Source organism: Mastigoproctus giganteus, chromosome 10, assembly GCF_048544385.1.
Source record: "Mastigoproctus giganteus isolate SK-2022 chromosome 10, ASM4854438v1, whole genome shotgun sequence".
Lineage (NCBI taxonomy): Eukaryota > Metazoa > Arthropoda > Arachnida > Uropygi > Thelyphonidae > Mastigoproctus > Mastigoproctus giganteus.
In genome coordinates, this window is record NC_143584.1 from 26,862,928 (window position 1) to 26,885,298 (window position 22,371).

The window sequence follows — 22,371 nt, forward strand, 5'->3', positions numbered from 1 at the left end:
AGTTTGTAGCAGAGAAGAAAAATGTATGGGATGCATATAAAGTATCAGGTGACACAGAAGCCTATGGCAGGTATAAACTAGTCTGTATTCAAGTCACAAAGGAAGTTAGGCAGTGGAAGGCAGATTACGAGAAATCTTTGGCAAGCAATGCAAAGAAAAACAGCGAGTTCTTTACTTATGTAAACTCTAGAAGGAAGGGGATGAATCAGATTGGTCCACTTAACATAGATGGTTTGACTATTGATGATCCCCTGCTGAAGTAGCTGATAAACTAAATTAGTATTTTGCATCTACATTCACACATGAGTAGTTATTCAATGAGGGAAGTGCCAGACGTTTATCAAATGCTAACAGGGAGCTAAGTGATTTTGTAATAACTGAGAGCAAAGTGGAGTAGAAATTGTTGAAGTTAAACATAAGGAATGTTTAACTTCAACATTCTGGGGTAGACGGGATCTATCCAGTTATATTAAAGGAGGCAGCAAAGGAAGTAAGCAAACTCTTAGCCATAATTATGAAAGCTTCCTTGGACTCAAGGGAGGTCCCCATGGATTGAAGATGTACAAATGTGTCCCCAATTCACAAAGGTGGGATCAAAGGGTGACACAAGTAATTACAGATCTGTTAGTTTAACTTCTGTTTCAGGAAAAATAATGGAGCCACTGATTAAAGAGGCAATGCAGGATCATCTAGACAAGACTGCAGTTATAGTTCAGACACAGCATGGGTTTGTTTAGGGGAAATCTTGTCTGACAAATTTGATTGGATACTATTATGTGGTCACAAAGAAACTGAATGCCAAAAATAATTTTGATATCATATACTTCGATTTCAGGAAAGCATTTGATACTGTTACACATGAAAGACTACTGTACAAATTGGAGAAGTATGGCATTAAGGGTAGGTTGCTACAATGGATAAAGGGATGGTTGACTAGGAGATTACAGAGAGTGGTAATCAATGGACACTGCTCTTCGTGGACAAATGTTATTAGTGGGTCCATTGTTGTTTTGTATATTTATCAATGATATTGATAAATATACAAAGGTATATTGGGTGTAATGTCCAAGTTTGCAGATGATACAAAGGTTGGCAGGGTTGTTAATGACATTGAAGACAGTATGCTACTCCAACTGGATCTAGGTAAGTTGGGAAAATGGGCTGAGAAGTGGCAACTGAAGTTTAACATTGACAAATGCAAAGTATTGCATATGGGTAGCAGTAACCGAAGAGAATTGTACCAACTGTGTGGTACTACACTCAGCGAAGTGGAAGGTGAAAAAGATCTGGGGGTAATTGTTCAATCAAATATGAAGTTTGCTGACAGTGCAGACGGGCTGCCAGAGCAGGTCATGGAGTCTTGTCAATGATATATAGGAATTTTGCTAGCAAGGACAGGGAGGCAATTATGCTATTATACAAGGCAATGGTCAGGCTACACCTAGAGTACTGTGTACAGGTCTGGAGGCCACATTTTAGGAAGGATGTAGAGTTGCTAGAACTAGTACAAAGAAGTGCAACAAGATTGGTGAGGGGGAACAAAGGGGTGCTCTTACAAGGAAAGGCTTAAGTAAGACTCTCCAGACACTGCAAATTGCAGTGTCTGGAGAGTAGGCACCTGCGAGGAGATCTAATTGAGGTGTAAGGTGTGTAAGGCTTTGAATAGGTTGAGCAAGCCGAATGCTGATTGCATTCTTCCTCTTGCTCAGACTAAGAACCTGAGGGGGCATAGTTTCAAATTTTAAGATAGTTGTAGAATAGATGTGTGGAAATTTGTCTTTAGCCAGCAGGTAGTTGATTTGTGGAACAGGCTTCCATCTTTGTTGTGAAAGATAATAGCCTAAATAAATTTAATGCTGAGCTGGACAGGCATTTGGAACAAATGGAGGGGTGAAATGGGAGGGTTTTTATTTTTTAATTTTGGATGATGCTGCATAAGCTTGCTTTCTTGCATTGTATGCCTCTACTAATGCTAATGCTAATGAAAGCAAGCTTATATAGCATCGCCAAAAAAAAAAAAAAAAAACACCTTCCCATTTCGCCAATCCGATCACTCCAAATGTTTGTCTAGTTCAGCCTTAAATTTATTTATATCAACTTCCACAACAACAGATGGAAATATGTTCCATATCATCCATATAATGGAAATATAATCAACTACCTGCTGCCTAAAGGCAAACTTTGGCACATTCTACAACTGTCTTTCCTCAGTTTGAATCTATGCCCGCTCAGGTTCTTAATCTGAGCAAGCAGAAGTAACCCATCAGCATTGAGCCTGCTCAAACCATTCAAGGCCTTATACACCTTAATCAGATCACCTCGTAGGTGCCTAGTCTCCAGATTCTGCAACTTGCAGAATTTAAGCCTCTCTTGGTAAGAGCACCCCATTGTTCCTCTCACTAATCTTGTTGCCCTTCACCGTACTTGTTCTAGCAATTCTACATTCTTCTTAAAATGAGGCCTCCAGAACTGTATGCAATACTCAAGGTGTGGCTTGACTAGTGCCTTATACAAGGAGCTCTGACTCGCTTTTCCTTAGAAAATTTAGAGAGAATGGTCAATGCTTATCTTATATATGATATTTAGAAGCAAATAACCTCTTTTCCAGGATACAGTGTTACTTTCCTAGGAGTAGGTTCATACTGGTTCACATGCATTCCTAGCATGTGAGCATCTGGTGTCTATCTTCCATTGGCCTTTCCAAATTTGTGTGAGAGTGGATCTCACACAAATTTGGAAAGGAAAGGGAAGTACCTTCAGGATCAGTTTTAAGTGTTATTCTTTATGACATCGAAGTAAATTTTGTCCCAGAATAACTCTCTCCAACTCTGAATAGTGGCCTGTGTGTTGATGATGATTTCATTGTATTTTTCCAGTCATTCAACATGAGGATCTTTGAAAGATGACTTCAGCAGACTATTGATTGCCTCATCTCCTGGGCAGAAGTTAATGGTTTCAGATTCTCACTGCAAAGGACTGTTTGCATATATTTTTATCACAAATGTAATCTTTATCCTGAAATGGACATGAGACTTGGACAAAATGCTATTCAGTAGTACCTAAGATAAAATTCTTGGGACCCATTTATGACAAAAGGTTCTCCTTTCGTCAGTGTATATGTCAACTGCACACAAAGTGCATGGGAGAGTAACATCCTTCATGCTTTCTCTCCTGGAATGCAGATTAGTGCACTTTATCCAGTCTGAATTGAATCATGCACTTGTGCAATTAAAATGAGGTGTAGGTCCCAGGTATATGCATCTTCCAAAAAGCAACTTCAGTGGTTAAATCCCATCCATGATGAAGCTGTTTGTGTTGCTACTGGACTATTTATAACATCTGTTATAAGTTTGTAATATTTGGAAGAAAATGAACTGTCCCTATTGCTTTGACAAAAGCAGTTGTCATTACAGCACACTCTTAAACTGAAATCCTTGCCAGACCATTTGAACCATGTGGTATTTATATCCAAGAGCTCCTCAGGGATCTACATGTGGCAGTTAAAGTTGCAATGTCACAAAAACAACCGTTACCACTCTGGCATGCTCATGCACCAGCATGCGACTTCTTCCTTAAAAACTGGAGAAAGTCTTTTATACTGTAATTGGTCTACTTGCAATGCTGTTCAGCACATTGAACCAAACATTCTGACTTTTTACTAGTTTATAGAGATCTTGAAGTCAGAACTATCTGTGGAATCTACTTCTGTCTTTCCAGGCATTGTGATATACGGTGCATAATCGTATGCTAGAGTTAGCCTTGGATTACATAGAAACCCACTACCATCAAAAATCCATTGCTGGCCTTGTAGTAGTAGTAGTAATGAAGACATATGATAGAAGAAAGCAAGCGTATGAGCTTAAGTAGCATCAACCAAAAAAAAAAAAAAAAAAAAAAAACCCAACAATTTCACACATCCATTCTCTCAAAGTTTGTCTAGTTCAGCCTTAAATTTATTTAAGCTATCAACTTCTATAGCAAAATTTAGAAATCTGTTCCAGCAATCAACTACCTTCTGCCTAAAGGCAAACTTCTGCAGATCTATTCTACAACTGTCTTTCCTCAGTTTGAATCTATGCAACCTCAGGTTCTTAATCTGAGCAAGTGGAAGTATCCCATCAGCATTGAGCCTGCTCAAACCATTCAAGGCCTTATACACCTCAATCAGATCACCTTGCAGGTGCCTAGTCTCCAGATGCTGCAACTTGCAGAACTCAAGCCTCTCTTGGTAAGAGCACCCCTTTGTTCCCCTCACCAATCTTGTTGCCGTTCTCTGTATATGTTCAAGCAACTCTACATCCTTCTTAAAATGAGGTCTCCAGACCTGTACGCAGTACTCAAGGTATGGCCTGACCATTGTCTTATACAAAGGGATAATCACCTCCTTTTTGCTGCTAGCAAAATTCCTGTATATCATTGATAATACCCCATGATCTGCTCTGGTAGCTGGCGACTCCGTAGCCATGTGGGAAGGAGACCGGGGTTCGAGCCCATCACCACCAAATACGGAGGATGCGGAAAGGTCAGGGAATGACCATCGCATATCCTGGAGCAATATGGCCTTAGTTGCTAATGCTCCTAAAAACCAAATAACAAACAACAGCTTTGGTAGCCTGTCTGCATTGCCCAGAAAACTTGATATCTGACTGCACAATTACTCCTAGATCTTTTTCATTTTCTACCAACACAGTTGGTATGTTTCTCTTGGGTTACTTCGACCTATATGCAGTACTTTGCATTTGTCAATATTAAACTTCAGTTGACACTTCTCAGCCCATCTGCCCAAATTTTGTAGATCCTTTTGCAGTAGCACACTGCCATCTGTCATTAATAACTCTTCCAACCTTTATATCGTCTGCAAACTTCAACTTTAAGCCTTATATACATTCATCAATATCATTCATAAATATACAAAACAATGATGAACCCAACACCTAACTCTGGGGGACTCCACTAATAACATTAGTCCATGAAGAGTAGCATCCATTGATTACCACTCTGTCTTCTCCTACTCACCACCCCTTTATCCATTGTAGCAACTTACCCATAATACCATACTGCTCCAGTTTGTACAGTAGTCTTCCATGTGCCAAAAGCTTCTCTGAAATCCAAGTATGTGATATCAAAATTATTTTTTGCATCCAGTTCCTTTATAACCACATCATAGTATCCAGTCAAATATGTCAGACAAGACTTTCCCTTAACAAACGCATGCTTTGTCAGAATTACTGCTGCAGTCTTGTCCCAGGTACATTAGAAGCTATATTATGTTTTGGAATCTGACTTTGATATTTGCTTTTACTGGATCCTCCGCCAGATTGGAATGAGAGGAAATGATTAACATAACCAAACCATCAGTGGCTGTAAATAACTCTTGCCTGTTAGTTCCCTATACGGACAATTGGCAAACAGTATGAAGGAAACTGTTTTCCCAGTAACAGCATTCATGGCGTGAATGCTGTTATTGGGAAAACTTCAAAAATTATACCAGATTAAGCTTGTAATTGAACTATGCCAGTACAGTCTGCAGAGGAATCATAAAGAGGAAGTTGTTTTCACTTAGAACTGTATAGGATGGAAACAGTCATCTTATACATTCTTTTCTGCTGCGGGCCAATGTCATTATGCCTTTGTTAAGGCTAGTCCGTAGCCAGGTGGGCAGGAGCAGCAGTGCATAGCACATACTTCTTGATTAGACCGGGGTTCAAGCCCCTGACCACAAAATATGGAGGATGCAGAAAGGTCAGGGAATGACCACTGCATATCCCGGAGCAATATGTCCTTAGTTGCTAATGCTCCTAAAAACCAAAAATAACAACATAGCATTGTTAAAATGGTGTTACACTGCCAGCACAATCAAAAATGCATTTAAAATTTTTTTATGAATATGCAGCAACTATGTTTTAGCACATTTAATTATCTGATTAAATCTAATGCATATAGTCAGATTTTATCTGACAAAGACAGCATGTCTGAAGTGTGTTAGTTTTTACAAATTATAAACTTGATACAAGTATGTATAAATGCATTTTTAATAGTTATCATTTATACCCTCTGACATACGAACCTATTTTTAAATTACTAATAACTTTTACTGTATTTTACTTTTGGACAGTACACCATGGCCTAAGTTGCCCATGTGTCATAAAAATCAAAAAACCAATAATCTTGCATATAGCAAATACTGTCAATATAAACAAAAGGGAAATGAATAAATGCAGTTTAAAATATATATATAAAAAAACAACTAATTGTCGTTTATATAGTTTATAGATTTCAATATTTATTTTTTGATTTAATCACTTGCAATTATTTATTATGATTTTATCAGATCTGGAATTCCTGATAATCCTACAGTATTTTATACTCTGATGAAAGGTAGTACAGAGCAAACAAACAAGAAAGATACATTTTATTTAAGTCAAAGGTCAGAAAATGGAGACACTTGGGCTGATATATATGTAAATTATCCACTGGATTATGAGAGAATACAGCAATACAACCTAACAGTTAGAGTGGAGGTAAGTTTCTTTTTTGCACACATTTGAAAATTTTATGATTAATAAAATGCCTAAAGATAGTAATAATTCTCCTGGAAGAATAATTTTATTGCACATATGAATAACATTTTTTATACATATACAGGGTGGTTCAAAAATGATGGTCAATAATTTAAAGGTGAAAAGTACAAACTAAAATAAGCAACAAAGTCTCAGTGAACATCGGGCTGCAAATGAACAATTTTGGAGATAATGCACATTTTCTGTTAAGATCCGGCACTGACTATGGGGGCACTCTGGGAGGGTAGTCTGTATTCCTTGAGACCTTGTACATGCTGGATATGGTAGGGGTACGGTAATTGGGGACGTAAAATTCGCCACACACTGCTATGACTCAGTACATGCTTTTGCAAAGCAACCCTCCTTGTTGAAATTCTTAGATTTTGTTCTATTCTTTCTAACACCTTTTCCTCAACATCAGGTATTATGCTTCTGTGCCTATCTGCTCGTACTCCATGTGCGAAGCACCCATGTTCTCTAAGGCATTGATGTAGCCTGATGAATGTGTGCATGTTGGGCTGCCTTCATCGGGGAAATGCTTCTTGGTACAAATTTGCAGCCTCGAGTGCACTGCCGTTGGCTTTACCATACATGAAATGCATGTCCGCACTCTTCATTGCTGTAACCTCTTTCCATGTTGACTGTCCTTTAACAAGTACTGGTATGCCTGCTATGTCTCAGAGCATTGAGAAAGGAGAAAGGGAGAGAATGAGCATAACCTAACCTAAACAAACAAGTCAGTGGTGGACCCCAACTTGAAATGTGCAATATCATGAAAACAATTCACTTAAGGACCCATGTTTACTAGGCTTTTTTTTGCATATCGTAGTCTGTACAGTTCACCTTTAAATTATTGACCATCACTTTTGAAACGCCCTGTATATATATATAAAAAAAATCAACTTTTTAAAACCCGAAAATATTAAGCTAATTCAGTATTAGTATCAATGATCTCATTTGCTTTTATGAATCCATACAATAAAATACAATGTTTGTTGTATTTTTTTGTCCTTTAAATCTTGCTGGCTGCAAAACAATTTAAACTGCATAAATAATGCAATGGTCTTAATTCTCACCATAAAGCAAACTTTGACTTTGCAATGGTATTGCATTACTTTCAATCAGAAGACTTCCCCAAATGGTTAGTCAGCTGTTTATTTAACATGTTGACTGCCAAGGCTTATTTGGGTAATTGGGTTTCTGACACCAGTTTGAGTTAGGCACGTTAAATTATTCAAAACCCAAATTGTAATATATATTCATCACCAAAACTCGTGAAAAAGCTTTGCGAATTATTTTGTAGTTGGCATAGGTAATAGAAAATTCTTCACGGCAGCCAACTCGATTAATTCAGACGTGTTGTAACTTGCAGAATTCGCTGTATATTAGCATTAGTAGAGGCACATGATGCAAGAAAGCAAGCTTTTGTCTGATGCTATACAGCATCATTTGTCTGATGCTATACAGCATCAGACAAAAAAAAAAAAAAAAAAACCCGTTATCATTTTACTGATCCATTCATTCCAAATGTTTGTCTAGTTCTGCCTTGAATTTATTTAAGCTATCAGCTTCCACAGCAACAGATGGAAGTTTGTTCCAGCAATCAACTACCCGCTGGCTAAAGGCAAACTTCCACACATCTATTCTACAACTGCTTTTCCTCAATTTGAATCTATGTCCCCCTCAGTTTTATAATCTGAGGAAGAATTCCATCAGCATTGTGCCTGCTCAATCCATTCAATCCTTATATGCCTCAATCAGATTGTCTCAAGGGTGCCTAGCCTCCAGAGGCTGCAATTTGCAGAATTTAAGCCTCTCTTGGTAAGAACACCCCTTTGTTCCCCTCACCAGTCTTGTTGCCCTTCTCTGTACTCGTTCTAGCAACTCTACATCTTTCCTAAAATGAGGCTTCCAGACCTGTACGCAATACTCAAGGTGTGGTCTGACCATTGCCTTATACAAGGGGATAATCACCTCCTTATCGCTGCTCGAAAAATTCTTGTATATCATTGACAAGATCCCATGACTTACTATGGCAGCCTGTCTGCACTGCTCAGAAAACTGCACATTTACTCCCAGGTCTCTTTCATTCTCCACTACCCTGAGTGTAACACCTCATAGTTGGTACATTTCTCTGGGGTTACTGCTACCCACATGCAGTACTTTGCATTTGTCAACATTAAACTTCAATTGCCACTTCTCAGCCCATCTACCCAACTTTTCCAGATCCTGTTGCAGCTGCATACTATCATTACTATTATTAACAATCCTGCCAACATTTGTATCATCTGAAAACTTGGACATTAAACTTGATATACCTTCATCAGTATCATTGATACATATACAAAACAACAATGGACCCAACACTGAACCATGAGGGACACCACTAATAACATTAGTCCACATAGAGCATTACCCATTGATTACCACTCTCTGTCTTCTCCCACCCAACCATCCTTTTATCCATTGCAGCAACTTGCCCTTAATGCCATACTGCTCCAATTTGTATAGTAGTCTTCCCTATGCAACAGTTTCAAAAGCTTTCCTGAAATCCAAATGTATGATATCAAAATTATTTTTTGTATCCAGTTCCTTTGTGACCACATCATAGTATCCAATCAAATTAGTTAGATAAAACTTCCCCTTGACAAACCCATGCTGTGTCTGAATTATTACTACTGTATTGTCTAGGTGATCCTTCAATGCTTCTTTAACCAGTGACTCCATTATGTTCCCTGGAACAGAAGTTAAATTAACAGGTCTGTAATTACTCAAGTCACCCTTTGATCCCCCTTTGTGAATTGGAGATGCATTTGCATACTCCAGTCCATATGAGTGAGTGCTGTGCGTAAATCCGCAGTAGTGACACAGACTTTATCATGTACATTGTATTTAGTACTTCGTTATGTGTTTTCTTTTTTTTTTCACAAAAAAAAAAAAAAAAAAAAAGCCCTAAAACATGGATAAGAAGAGACCACTGACTGAAGAAGAGCTTGCGCTCTATGCTAATGTGAGTGACTTTGAATTTGAAGAGTTTTTTGACAAGCCATACAGTTTTGGTTCCGACAGTGACAATTCAAGTGAGGATAGTGAAGATGAAACCAGCTCACACCCTGAAGGTAATCCTAATTCACTTCATGCGAGTACATCAAATAATGACAATAATTTGTGGAATGAAATAGCACAAAATCCTCCACAATTTATTTTTGAAGAGAATGTTGGGTTTGAAAATGGACACAACAGAATTTAGTTTACAAACATTGGTAGACCTATATTTTTTGGAATAATTTTTTTCATTATTAGTTGAAAAAACTAATTTATACGCTTTGCAAGAAATTGAAAAATGTAGATAATCACGAAAATATTTCGGGTCATCAAGATATCTGACATCTCAGAAATTAAAGTGTTTCTTGGACTTTTGTTACAAATGGATCCTTGTTATTTTTTCCTTCAATAGAGCATTACTGGAGTACAAGTGCATTCTACAATGTTATGTTTTGGCGATCATTTATGAGTTGAAATAGATTCCAGTTGATATTACGATATTTTCACTTTTGCAGGCAATTCATTACAATCTGCTGACAGGCTATACAAAGTAAGACCAATTTTGAATAATTTCAATAATGTAATGCACAATAATTACATTCCGAATAAAAACATCTGTATTGACGAGTCAATGGTGTTGTGGCGAAGGAAACTGAATTTCCGCTGGTACATAAAAAATAAAAAGCACAAATACAGAATCAAAGTTTACAAACTATGCGATTCCGATGCCCTTGTTATGAAAATAAAAATTTACTCCAGTAAATCAGGAGAAACTGAAAAAAACTTAGGTCATACTACTGAAATTGTGCTATACCTGCTTGAGGACTACTTGGACAATTTTTATGATTCTGTTGCTCTGATGAAATTATTGTCTGCTTGAAAAACTTATGTGGAACATTATGCACCAACAGAAAAGAAAATCTAAAAGATTTGGCAATGCGAAAATCGAAGAAAGGGGAAGTTGCATGCCAATGAAATGGCCCTGTTGTTGTATGCGAGTTGTGGGATAAAAGAGTTCTCACCATTTCTAACATACACGTTGTTGAAATGGTCGAGGTATGCAGCCAGAATGGAAAAATTTGAGTAAAACCAAACATAATTTGAGATTACAATAGCAGAATGTCTGGCATAGATCAATTGGATCAAATGCTCTCATATTATTTAGTGCTAAGAAAAACCATCAGATGGCCAAAAAAATTGCATATTATAGAAATATATATACATCCTTTTCCATCAAGTTACGGGTTCCACCATAAAATGTCTGAAATTCAGAGAAACCTTCATTGAATCTTTGATTGGAGAAAAAATTCTAAACATTCCAAAGAAGATTAGGTGTGAATGTGAAATTCATTATTTAGAGGCTATACCACCAACTGAAAAAAAAAAAAAAAAACCCCATGCCCGACTAAGCTATGTCGAGTATGTACAAGAAATAAAAAAAAATGCCATGAAACATGCTATTATTGTCCAGTGTGCCAAGGGAAGCCAGCTCTTTGTGTAGAAGAATGTTTAAAGAAATATCACAAATAAACAATATTATTTTTGTGAGTTGTAGTAATACACTTTTCTTTATGTATTTGTGAATAAAATATATATTTTTTTTTTTGTGAATAAATTTTCTGTTCTCTGATGCCGTGGTTGATTTTTAATTCTTATCCCAGAAGCCCACTATCCATCAGTTGCACGTATTTGCTATGAAAATACTCGTAGCTGCGCCTGAAAGGCAAGTAATACCACTCCAAGTTAACTCGTATGCGTCCTGGAGTAGATTGCCAAACATGAGTTACTCGTATTTGACAGTTAATGTGTTAAAAGATGACAGCTTGTTTCATGACTAACTGATCTTTCATCAGAAACTACTCTGTAGTAATAACACATAAATGAAACAGTTGTGAAGAGCTTGTTTGATATAAGTTGCTGTGTGATATATGTAATCAGAGTTTACAATGTTATTATTTAGTTAAAGTTATCTATTTTCTCTGAGTGTTGTCTTGCAGATCACCAGTTAGTTCTAAAACAGATTGCTGTGGTGACAGTGTAATCTTTTAAACAAATAGTCAAACTTTTGACAAGTTAATCTATTTGTAAGTAGTGCAATACCAGGATAACTCATTACAAAGGTAAGATTATTCTGCTGTCAGTATTAAAACCATTCAATTATCAGTGAAATTTAAATCTTGTTGGCCACAAGACGTAGTCCTGCAAGCATTATAATTTTTCTGAGGCCATATAATTTTAGTCGTGTTATCACTTTTAACCTCTCTCTCTCCTTTAGTGCAGTCTCATATTCAGAAAACTTTATAACTTAGTGTGAACTGCTCTTGAAAATTACAGCTATGCAGCTGGCCATATATCGCTTGCATGAGCTGGTAACTTTGATCTCAAGACTGTTGAGAGAAAAGAGTGTGCAAATTCACAGGCAGAGCCATATGAAATTAGTGATGTTGTAAATTATGGATGATTGTTTATTAGAAAAACTTTTGAGCATAAAGGCAAGTAAGACTCCTGGAGTTTAAGGCATATACCCTGTAATTTTGAGGGAGAGCACAAAAGAGAGTATTGAACCCTTGAGGTTAATTATGAGGGCATCTTTGGACTCGGGAGATTTCTTTGAATTGGAGAAGCACCAATGTATCACCAACACATAAAAGCTGTTCGAGGAGAGAAGTTGGTAACTACAGAGCAGTTAGTCTGACTTTAGTGGTAGGAAAAATCTTAGAGGCAATGATTAAAAGTGTAATCCAGGGATATTTAGTTAGATATAGCATTTTGAAGGATACACAATGTGGCTTTGTTAAGGGTAAATTGTGCTTAACTAACTTAGTAGGCCATTTTGACATAGTTATTCGTGAGCTGGATTTAGGAAATGATTTCGACATAGTTTATTTGAATTTTAGCAAAGCATTTGACTTGGTCCCTCATGAGAGTTTACTATATAAGCTTGAACAGGTTGGGATTACTTGTAAGATTCTAATGGATTGCTGGGTGGCTATAGGGCAGAAGGCAGAGGGTTGTGATTAATGGATATTCTTCAGATTGGTGTAATGCCATGAGTGGAGTCCCTCAAGAATTGATTCTTGGACCACTGTTGTTTCTCATTTTCATAAATGACATCGACGAAGGGATAGAAAGCATGATGTCAAAATTTGCAGATGACGTAAAGATTGGCAGAGTTGTTAATGATTAGTGCCAAGCAGTGCTATTCTGGAATGGCTTGTACAGACTTCAAAGATGGTCTGAGAAGTGGCAGCTATGTTTTAATGCTGCTAAAATGCAGTCTTACACTTCAGGAATAGCAACCCACAAATCAATTTTACATTTGGTGGGGTTGAATTAAAAACAGTGGAGGAGGAAAGGGATATGAGAGTTAAAATACAGGCAGATATGAAGTTTTCTGAATGGTGTAAACAGGTAGCTAGGAAAGTCCACAGTGTCCTATCAATGATTTATCGAATATTATCCTGTAGAGATAGGGTGGTCACAATCCCACTGTGTAAGGCAATTGTAAGACCACATTTGGAATGCTGTGCTTAAGTATGGAGACCTCATCTGAAAAAAGACATTGAGCTTGTTGAAAGGGTCCAAAGACAGGCTATTTGAATGGCGAGATCGGCAGGACAACCGTATGAGGAAAGACTGATTATGTGGGCTATAGAGCTTGGCAACCAGGCACCTCAGAGGTGACCTGATTGAGGTTTACTAAGCTCTCAGAGGGATTAGTAAAATGAATGAAGGTGGAATTCTCTCTGTTATAAATTCAAATTATAGCACTTGAGGTTTAGATTAGATTATAGGAAGTATTTATTTTTTGTATGTAGCGAGTCATTGATTGCTGGAACAAGTTCACCTCGCAGGTAGTCAAGGCTGACAGTTTAAATAAATTCCAAGATCAATTGGATAGTTACCTCTGGGAGAGGGGGGGGGGAAAGCATATAATTTGTGTTTTCTTATCTATTTGGGGTTTTTTTTTTTTTATATTTTAGCCAGTACAGCAAAAACCTGTGGCTTCCTTGCACTATATGCCGAAAACAATTACTAATTACTTATATCAAATTGAACCTGTATTTCCTGATTCCTTATACTGTGATCCCTATATTTTATCTTGGTTAAAAAAAAAATATGATTTTGCAATAACTTCCGGGCCTTATTGATTACAGTTGGTTGTGATAGCTAACTTGTCCTATCCTATTTATTCAGCAACATGAGCTCTTATATGGTTGCAGACAAATAATATTGATTAGATATTTTCATTCTGATAATGCAGATAATGCAGATAATCCAAAGACCCACAGCATTGCATTGAATACTCCGTATTCAATGCAATGCTGTGGGTCTTTGGAAATTCATATTGCCAAAATAATACTGACTAAACAAAAAAAATTAATAAAATAAAAAAATATAAAGAAAAAAATCAGTCATATATTAAATAAATAAAATCAATCATATATTACTAATTAACAAAATAGTAGCAGCTTGATAGCATTAAAAAAAAGTTTTATTACTTACCTAAACAATTGATATTTTTATATATCCAAGAAAATTTATAACTGCTTTCCAATATCTAGGCATTGAGTATGTGAGCATTTTAATGGTTATTGCAGTATTTCATACTCTAATTACTTTTTCCATCAACTGAGAGCTTTTCATTGTTTTTTTTTTTTTGTTGTTGTTGTTGTTGTTGTTGTTAATTACATCCACAAATTTTTCATGAAGTCAAAATCCAGTGAATTACCAGACCAAGATAATATTTTAACATTTCTGACTTAAAAAAAAAAGTTCTTAATGTTCTTTGCTTGGTGATGGGGCATAGTTATCTTGAGGAATGACATCTCCTTTCTTGAACAGCTCTCTCGTTTGGCTGACTTTGTTAATTTGATCTTATCATCTTCTGGATTGCATTCCAGAGAATTCATTTCTTCTGTTTCAGCTTTTTAAGCCAAAATTAGGCCAAAATTTTAAGCTAAAATGTTAGGTCAGTAGGTGCAATGTTCTTCTCTAGTTTTCAAAGCTGTTTTCACTCTGCCATCTGTTAAAATTATGGTATTAAAAAATAAATATATATAATATTGTATTATATATTATTAAATATAATATATAATTATAAAAATATATAGATGAATATAAAAAAATCAAAGCACATTCAACAGGTACATTTTTTTAAATGTACTTATCCTTGGAAACCATAGGTTTACATACATATTCCTCAGAACCCACACAGGAAAAATCATAAGTCTACATAAGCACTTGTGAAAGAGTTAAATTCATCTTTTATTATTATTATTTTTTTAACTGAGTGGCAGTTGTGCCCAAAGTGTAGCAGAAATGGCGGCAGGTCACCTGGTGCCCTACTTTATTTTTAATTTTTGGAAAATGTTTCAGGTTTTCTGAATTCTGCTTAAACAATACAATACCGATATTTCATACTTTCTTATTGGATTGCATTACTTATTGTATGTACTATTTAAGTTTTATTAAAAAATAAATAAAAATTTTAAAAATGCTGTGTTTTTCATCTTTTATTTTCAGGAAAAAAAAAAAATTTAATTCTGCTGAAAATTGTAGAAAATGTTTTACATTCTAGTTTTAAAGACTGTTAAGTCTGCGAAATTTCAAACATGCACTTGTGCATATACTTCTGCTTATTACATATATAAATAATAAAAAGCTGATACATAGGGCATATTTTGTCCCTATTTTGATCTATGCTGCTGAGATGTAGAGGATGAATAAAAAGGATAACAGAAGAATCCAAGCAATGGAAATGAAGGTGTTAAGGACTATGCTAGCTAACACTAGAAGAGACAAAATCAGAAATATTGACATTAGAATGAACTTGGGAATAGAAAGTTTGAGGAAGAAGATGACTGCATCACATTTGTCATTTGGACACATGAAGAGAATGAACTTGAACAGAATACCAAGAAGGGAATGAACTTGAACAGAATACCAAGAAGAGAATGAACTTGAACAGAATACCAAGAAGAAGAAGAATGTTTGAGATGAAAATGGACAAGAAGAGACCAAGAGGAAGACCCTGGAAAAGATGGAGAGATCAGATTAGGGAAGATGTGGAAACAAAGGGAACTGAGTGGGAGAGAATGACAGAAGATAACATTTGGGAAGATAGAAAAAGACGGAAAGCTTTTATTCACCTGACCCAACCCTAGGTTGGAACAGCAAGAAGATACAGATTAAAAAAAAAAAAAAAAACCTCCAACATATTTCATGTTTTTATTCAGTACTGTTAGTTACTTCCATTTTCAGGTTTATTTTGAAATTTTTCAAATTTTGCATGCTTCAGAATGCATGAAATTTAAAACTTATCACAGTGTAGCAGCGATTTGGAAAGAATATCAAGTTTCCATCTTTATTCTGTGAAAGCAGTAATAAATCTTTCAAAAACAACTAGGATAAGACTGTAGATGTTTATTGATCTAGTGAGATAAGAAAAACGAGTAACAGGACTCTTTAAAAAAGCAGTGTTGACACTTTTATGCAACCATGTTACTCTTCAAGCAAAAAGCCAAATAGTTGTAAAGATGGTGGTGACTCCCTTCGCTGGTTCTTGTACAGAGGGGAAAAAAAAATCATCAGAAACTATTGCAGTAAAAGTTTAACTATATATAGGAAGTTAGAAAAAATTTCAGATTTTTAATCAGTGATTAATAGTTAATGTGGGAACATTATTTTCAAGCATCACCTATGAGACAAACTGCCACTACCACTGGATTAAAGAAAAATTGAAATTTTAAAAATTTTGCTTTTTTACAACTGCTGTTTTCAATGAAATCAAACTTTTATTGAAGTCATATCAGACTTTGTTTTAAATTTGTGGATGATGCAAAGATTGGCAAGGTGTGCTACTGCAACAAGATCTAGAAAAATTAGGCAGATGTACTGAGAAGTGGCAGTGGAAGTTTAACATTAATAGATGCAAGGTTCTGCATATGGGTAAAAGTAAACCCAGAATAACATACTAATGTGTGGTACCACATTCATGATAGTGAACAATGAAAAAGACCTGGGAATAATAGTGCCGTTAAAAATATAATGTTCTCTGAGCAGTGCAGACAGGTGCTGAGATAGCTCATGGGGTTTTACAAGTGATATACAGGAATTTTGCCAGTGGGGATAAGGAGATAATTATTCTGTTGTATAAGGTGATGGTTAGGCAGCATCTTGAGTACTGCATACAGGTCTGGAAGCCTCATTTTAGGAAGGATGTAGGTCTGTTGGAACAGGTGCAGAGAATAGTGAAGAGGTTAGTGGGGAGGGGGTGCTCTTACCAAGAAAGGCTTCAGTTCTAGAAAAGTAGTTTTGGAAAGCAGGCACCTCTAAGGAGATCTGATTGAGGTGGTCAAGGCTTTGAATGGATTGAGTAAGCTCATTCTATTGATGATAGCATCCTTACTCTTGCTCAGACAACACATAAACAAGCAAGCATAAAATTGAAGAAGGATGGTTTCATGATAGAGGTGTGGTTATTTACTTTTTGCCATTAATTAGTTGATTGTTGGAACAAACTTCCACCTAGTGTTGTGGAAATGGGTAGTTCAGAGTTTTTCTAATAAACAGTCATCTGTAATTTCGAAATCACTAATTTTCCCCACATCCAGTGCACATTTGTCCAATCTGATTTGATTTCTTCTTTGTAGTATTCACATACATAAAAAATTCCTTGACCCCATTCTTTTCTCTTAGCCAGTGCTTTCTCGTATACAGCCTTGGCCTCCCTTACCTTCTTTGTGGTACTATTAAAGATCAATTTGTACCTTTTGTAGGCTTCAATACTGTTCGTCGTTCTGTAACTATACCATGGCATCTTTCTCCAGTAATATTTAATGGTGTGTATGTGTTCATGGCTTTTGTGATTTTTGCTTTAAAGGTATTCCATAATTCAAATGTATTCGCCTTCACTCTGCAATCAGCCCAATCAATAGATGCCATGCAATGCCTTAAACTCTCAAAGTCCCCTCTTCTGAAATTAAAATCTTGCCTTTAGCTACTGCAACCTTTTTCTTCATCTTTCAACTGATGACTGTGTAATCACTAACTGACAGTGGTTCCTGTACTTTAAGCCCTGTGATGTCATCTGATTCATGAATAATGATGAGGTCAAGCATATTCTTACCCCTAGTATTTTCTCTAACATGCTGTTACAAATAATAATCTAGTTTATTTCAAATAAATTTTCCCCATGGTGAGTTTTCCTCCCACTTATCCAATCAATCTGGGGCATTTTAAAGTAGCCCATAATAAGACATTTGTGCTTGCTTGCCCATTCCACCTGCATGTAGAGACTCTAGCCATACTCTTCAAAATATTCTGTTCTATAGATTACTCCCACTCTTGTTATACCTTTTATCTTCAACTACCTCACACCACAGAGATTGTATGCTGGTAGACATAACTTAAGACTCAGCAAAAGCTCTTTTTACATTCAGGCTGCTTTTGATAAGAAGCATGACTACACCATCCCTTCTATCTTTCCTCTCTGAAATCTTCTTTATGCTGAAAAAGTTTACAAATTTGTTTTAATAAATATGTAAAATTTCTGAGTCAGATATTGGCTGTTAATAAGGTAACAAGACTTCACAAATATATTTAATTAGAAACATATATACAAATTCACAATTAAAAAAGGGATTTGTATGCATAAGTACTTAACAAAATAATAATAGAAATTAAGTATGCACACGTTCGTGCATAATATTCTTGAAATATAATTATATATTTCAATAATTTAGCAAGCAAGCACAAGAATTTGAATACTCTTTTTCTCTCTCTCTCTGTCACCATGCACGATTATACTGCAAGATTTCACTCTTACTAAGAAAAATATTTTAGTAGTCTTGCATTAAAAAGTACATTAAAATTTAAAATATGTATTATTTATTAGAAATAATAATTCAGAGAAACAGAAAATAATTAATTTTAATATTACTGAATTGGAAATAACTGTTGTAATATGGGGGTAAACTTGAAGTGTATTAGCTTCACATAGTGCATATGTGAAGCTAATTGAATTCTTTCCCCATGTTGTATAAGTAGTTTTAAAACAAAAGGGGTAGAAATGCCTTAAGCTCAAGTAGTGAATAAAAACAGTAGAGCTGAGGAGATGCTATCATCATGCGACCTAACTCAATACTTTAGAAATAACATCTGAAATTCATATACTAAACATTGAATCAGGTGAGCATTAGGACAAAAATAGACAGGAAATTAAGCTTATTTTTATCAGTGAAGACAATAGAGGCAATCGTCACCCAATATGACCCTGCCCCAGTTCGGTGTATGGTTCCTTTTGTCATAATGGGTTGTTGGGGGCAGATAGAGTGAAAATGTATATAGGTGGAATTTTGGTGGGGGCAAAAAGCAGAGGAGGCAGCAAAGAGTAGAAAGTGGAAGAAGATTTTTGGATGGGAAATGCAGGTCATGCAAGGTAAGTATGCACTGGAAACTTTGGGGTGGCAGTTGACTATTTACTGGTTTTTGTTGGACACTCTAGACAGAATGTTTTCTGCAATTCTGAAGATTAATTTTTGTATTAATTTTTTTGCTACACTTGTAGTATTAGGATTCGATCCCTCCTTGATTAAGCCAAGTATTACCCACAGTTTGTGAAATAAGGTTTTAGGAAATTGTTACAAAGTTTAATAATAAGGGGAAATTAAATAGAATCCAGACTGAAAGATATATGAATATCATCAAAGTAAAGAAAGACTGTCTTATGTCAAAGAAAGCAGTTGAAGAAAACTTTGTCAGCCAAGGAGCCTGTAGTAGAACCCAGCCAACTTAAATGAAAAAGTGTCGTAGCAGTCTCGAGGAGGATAAGAGCTAATGTGTGTCCAATTTTGTTTTTGATCACTAGACCACCTATAGCCAACACATGAAGAACATTGGAACAGGAAGAAAATAAAATTACTTTTAAATATGATACATGCAACTGTATACCTTTTTTTATGCATAAGTTTGTTGAAATTATAAAAAGAAATAAAAGGAAACTTAGGGTTAAAGATTGATAAAGCTATATTTCTTCATATGTTGATGTTCAGGAGCCTGGTCAGCTATTGCTTATAATGGTATAGCACATTAATTATATCTGAATTTGCCTTTATCTTCCATTACATATATAAAACAAACAGGCAACCACAATTCAATCAAATTTTATTGTATAATGAAATTATGCTGTTTTCTATGATTCTTAATTATTATCAAATAAAATAATTAAGCACAATATTCATATCAGCTCTCGAAGCCAATAATTTAAAATTAATAGCAATTATAGTTAGCACATAATTAGAGATAAATAGGAACACTAATGCTTTAATATGTTCTACCATCCTTTGGGAATAAAATGGAAACATTTTTGATGCTTGTTTGTCATATGATGATTATAGCATTGAAAGGATCAAAATGTAGCAATATTCCATTAACTTTTTCGTGAATGAGGCTCTCCGAACATAAATGGTCTCAAGGGAATCAGTTTTTGACTTTGGGTCAGCTTTGTGGAATTTTGAAAATTTATAAATACAAAAAATTTGGAATATAGGTTTTTAATATTAATTCATTGTTTAATATTAATTTGCTTAGTTTCACTTGATTGCTGTATATTATTAGTGAAATTATTGTCAAATCAAATCAGTTTAAAAAAATTATAAAAAGAAAATGAATAAATAAATAAATAAAAAAAAAATAATATATATATATCCGATAATTCCAAATAAAACAAAATAAAAACATAAGCCAGTAGTATGGCAAAAAATGTAGAGCGAAAAATTACATAAAAGTAACGTAAAATAAAATAAACCAAACAGGCAAGGGAAAGTAAAGGTGATAAGACATAAACCGTAGCCGATTGTCCCCTATATAATTTAGCACTTTAAATCCAATTAATAAAACCGATGTCAAATTTAAAATAATGCCAATTATAATATAATTTAGCGGTACCCCCCTCGAAGGTACCAGTTCCGAAAAACGTGAAATATCACCAAAAAAGGGGTTAAAAGAACTACTAAAAGCAAAACAAAATATAAAAATAATAGACTGACCATTATGCCCCATATCGACAGAGGACCACGAGGCCAATAATGGTCATGGAATCGCTGAATTTCAATCGCCGTACAAATCGTCGCAAAGGCGAAAAGATCGAAGATATATATATGTGTGTGTGTATATATATATATATATATACACACATTTTTTAAATTATTATTATTTTTTTTTTTTTTAATGCAGTCATATTAAATAAGTACATCTATTTATGTGACTTTGTTTAATTTCATCAACTAGTGGATCAGAATTCTAAAGAATTTCAGCTTTGTAAGCTGAAACACAGTTCCCATCTCCTCATCCTCTTCATCCTGATTTGCAAAGATATTTTCATGTTTCCATGTGTTATGAATGATATTTGCTATTAATTTGAAACATAGATGGCAGTATGTTCTGGAAGATTTTAAGACAATTCATATATAAGTGGACATGTTGTTTTAAAATTGTTTGAAATGATCTTGAAAATGTAAATTTACTCCAGAAAGGGTTATTTTAGTTATTCACATTTCTGTTTAAAATGAATATATTATTTAGAGACATAACTATGATTTAGTATCTAACAGCCAAAGGCTGTTAGATACTAAATGCAAGTATTATATCATTAAATGCAACAGCACAAGAACAACCTTAACAGTGATAATTATTTAGTGGTGTTGAGACAAATTAATAAAAAAGTTCAACAGTACGGATGATAAATATAATGGAATAAAGTAATTAACTAGATGATTTACCTGCCAGCCACAAAAACACAAGAGGGTGAGAATGGTCTCATAATTTTAATTTCTACGTGTACATGGCAACTCTTGTTGAACAATTTCCTTGTGATTGTCCCCTCCCCAGATATCACTATATCTCAACATTCCACTCTTTCTACCTCATGAGGGACAAGTACGCCCCAAAACAGGCTGTTACAACAGTGTCTTATCCTTTTGGTAATGCCATTTTTTATAAAGTAATTACTAAGACAAATTATGATTAAGGCAAAGTTTGTTCTGTTGTGAGCATGAAAACTGTTGCATTAACTAAACAGTTTAAAATCCTAGCCAGCCATGAAAACACTAGAGAGGATTAGAAAGTCTTCCTACTTTTCCTCATATTTTAAAGGCCAAAATAGCATTAGTTATATTTTTAATTTTAATGTTTTAAAAGAAGACAAAATTTCAAACTTTTTTTCTTAATATAATTCGATAAGTATATACATTTATATATATTTTCGTATTTGGGCATTAATTGTGTTTAGCTAAAATCATTTTGATTATCAGTGTTTTTGAGTTATTCATTCTCCCTGTATCCTCAGGGAGAATAATTAATCTGGATAATTTATATTCTGATATTGATAACTGAGAGCAAAGTGGAGGAGAAATTGTTCAAATTAAAGATAAGAAAGGCATATGGGATGGATGGGATCTATCCAGTTATATTAAAGTAGGCAGCAAAGGACCTATGCAAACCCTTAGCCATAATTCTGAGAGCATCCTTGGACTCAGGAGAAGTCCACACGGACTGTAGATGTGCAAATGTATCCCCAGTTCACAAAGGGGGATTTAAAGGTGAATTGATTAATTACAGACCAGTAAGTTTAATTTCTGTTCTGGGAAAAATGGTTAAAGTGGAGTTAAAATGGATATCACTGGTTAAAGATGCATTGCAGGATCATCAAGACAAGACTGCAGCAATAATTCTGACACAGCATGAGTTTGTTAAGGGAAAGTTT

The 22,371-nt window shown here is 35.1% G+C and overlaps 1 protein-coding gene across 6 annotated transcripts in view; it reads left to right on the forward strand.

The window, feature by feature from the left end:
• The window catches only part of CadN (neural cadherin), a 1,307,274-nt gene that overhangs the window by 390,600 nt on the left and 894,303 nt on the right, over positions 1–22,371 (forward strand). For all 6 annotated transcript variants that reach the window (XM_090383767.1, XM_090383766.1, XM_090383769.1 and 3 more), the window contains one exon: positions 6,332–6,521. In XM_090383767.1, coding sequence (XP_090239893.1) covers positions 6,332–6,521 — 190 coding nt within the window. The remainder of the gene's footprint in view (positions 1–6,331; positions 6,522–22,371) is intronic.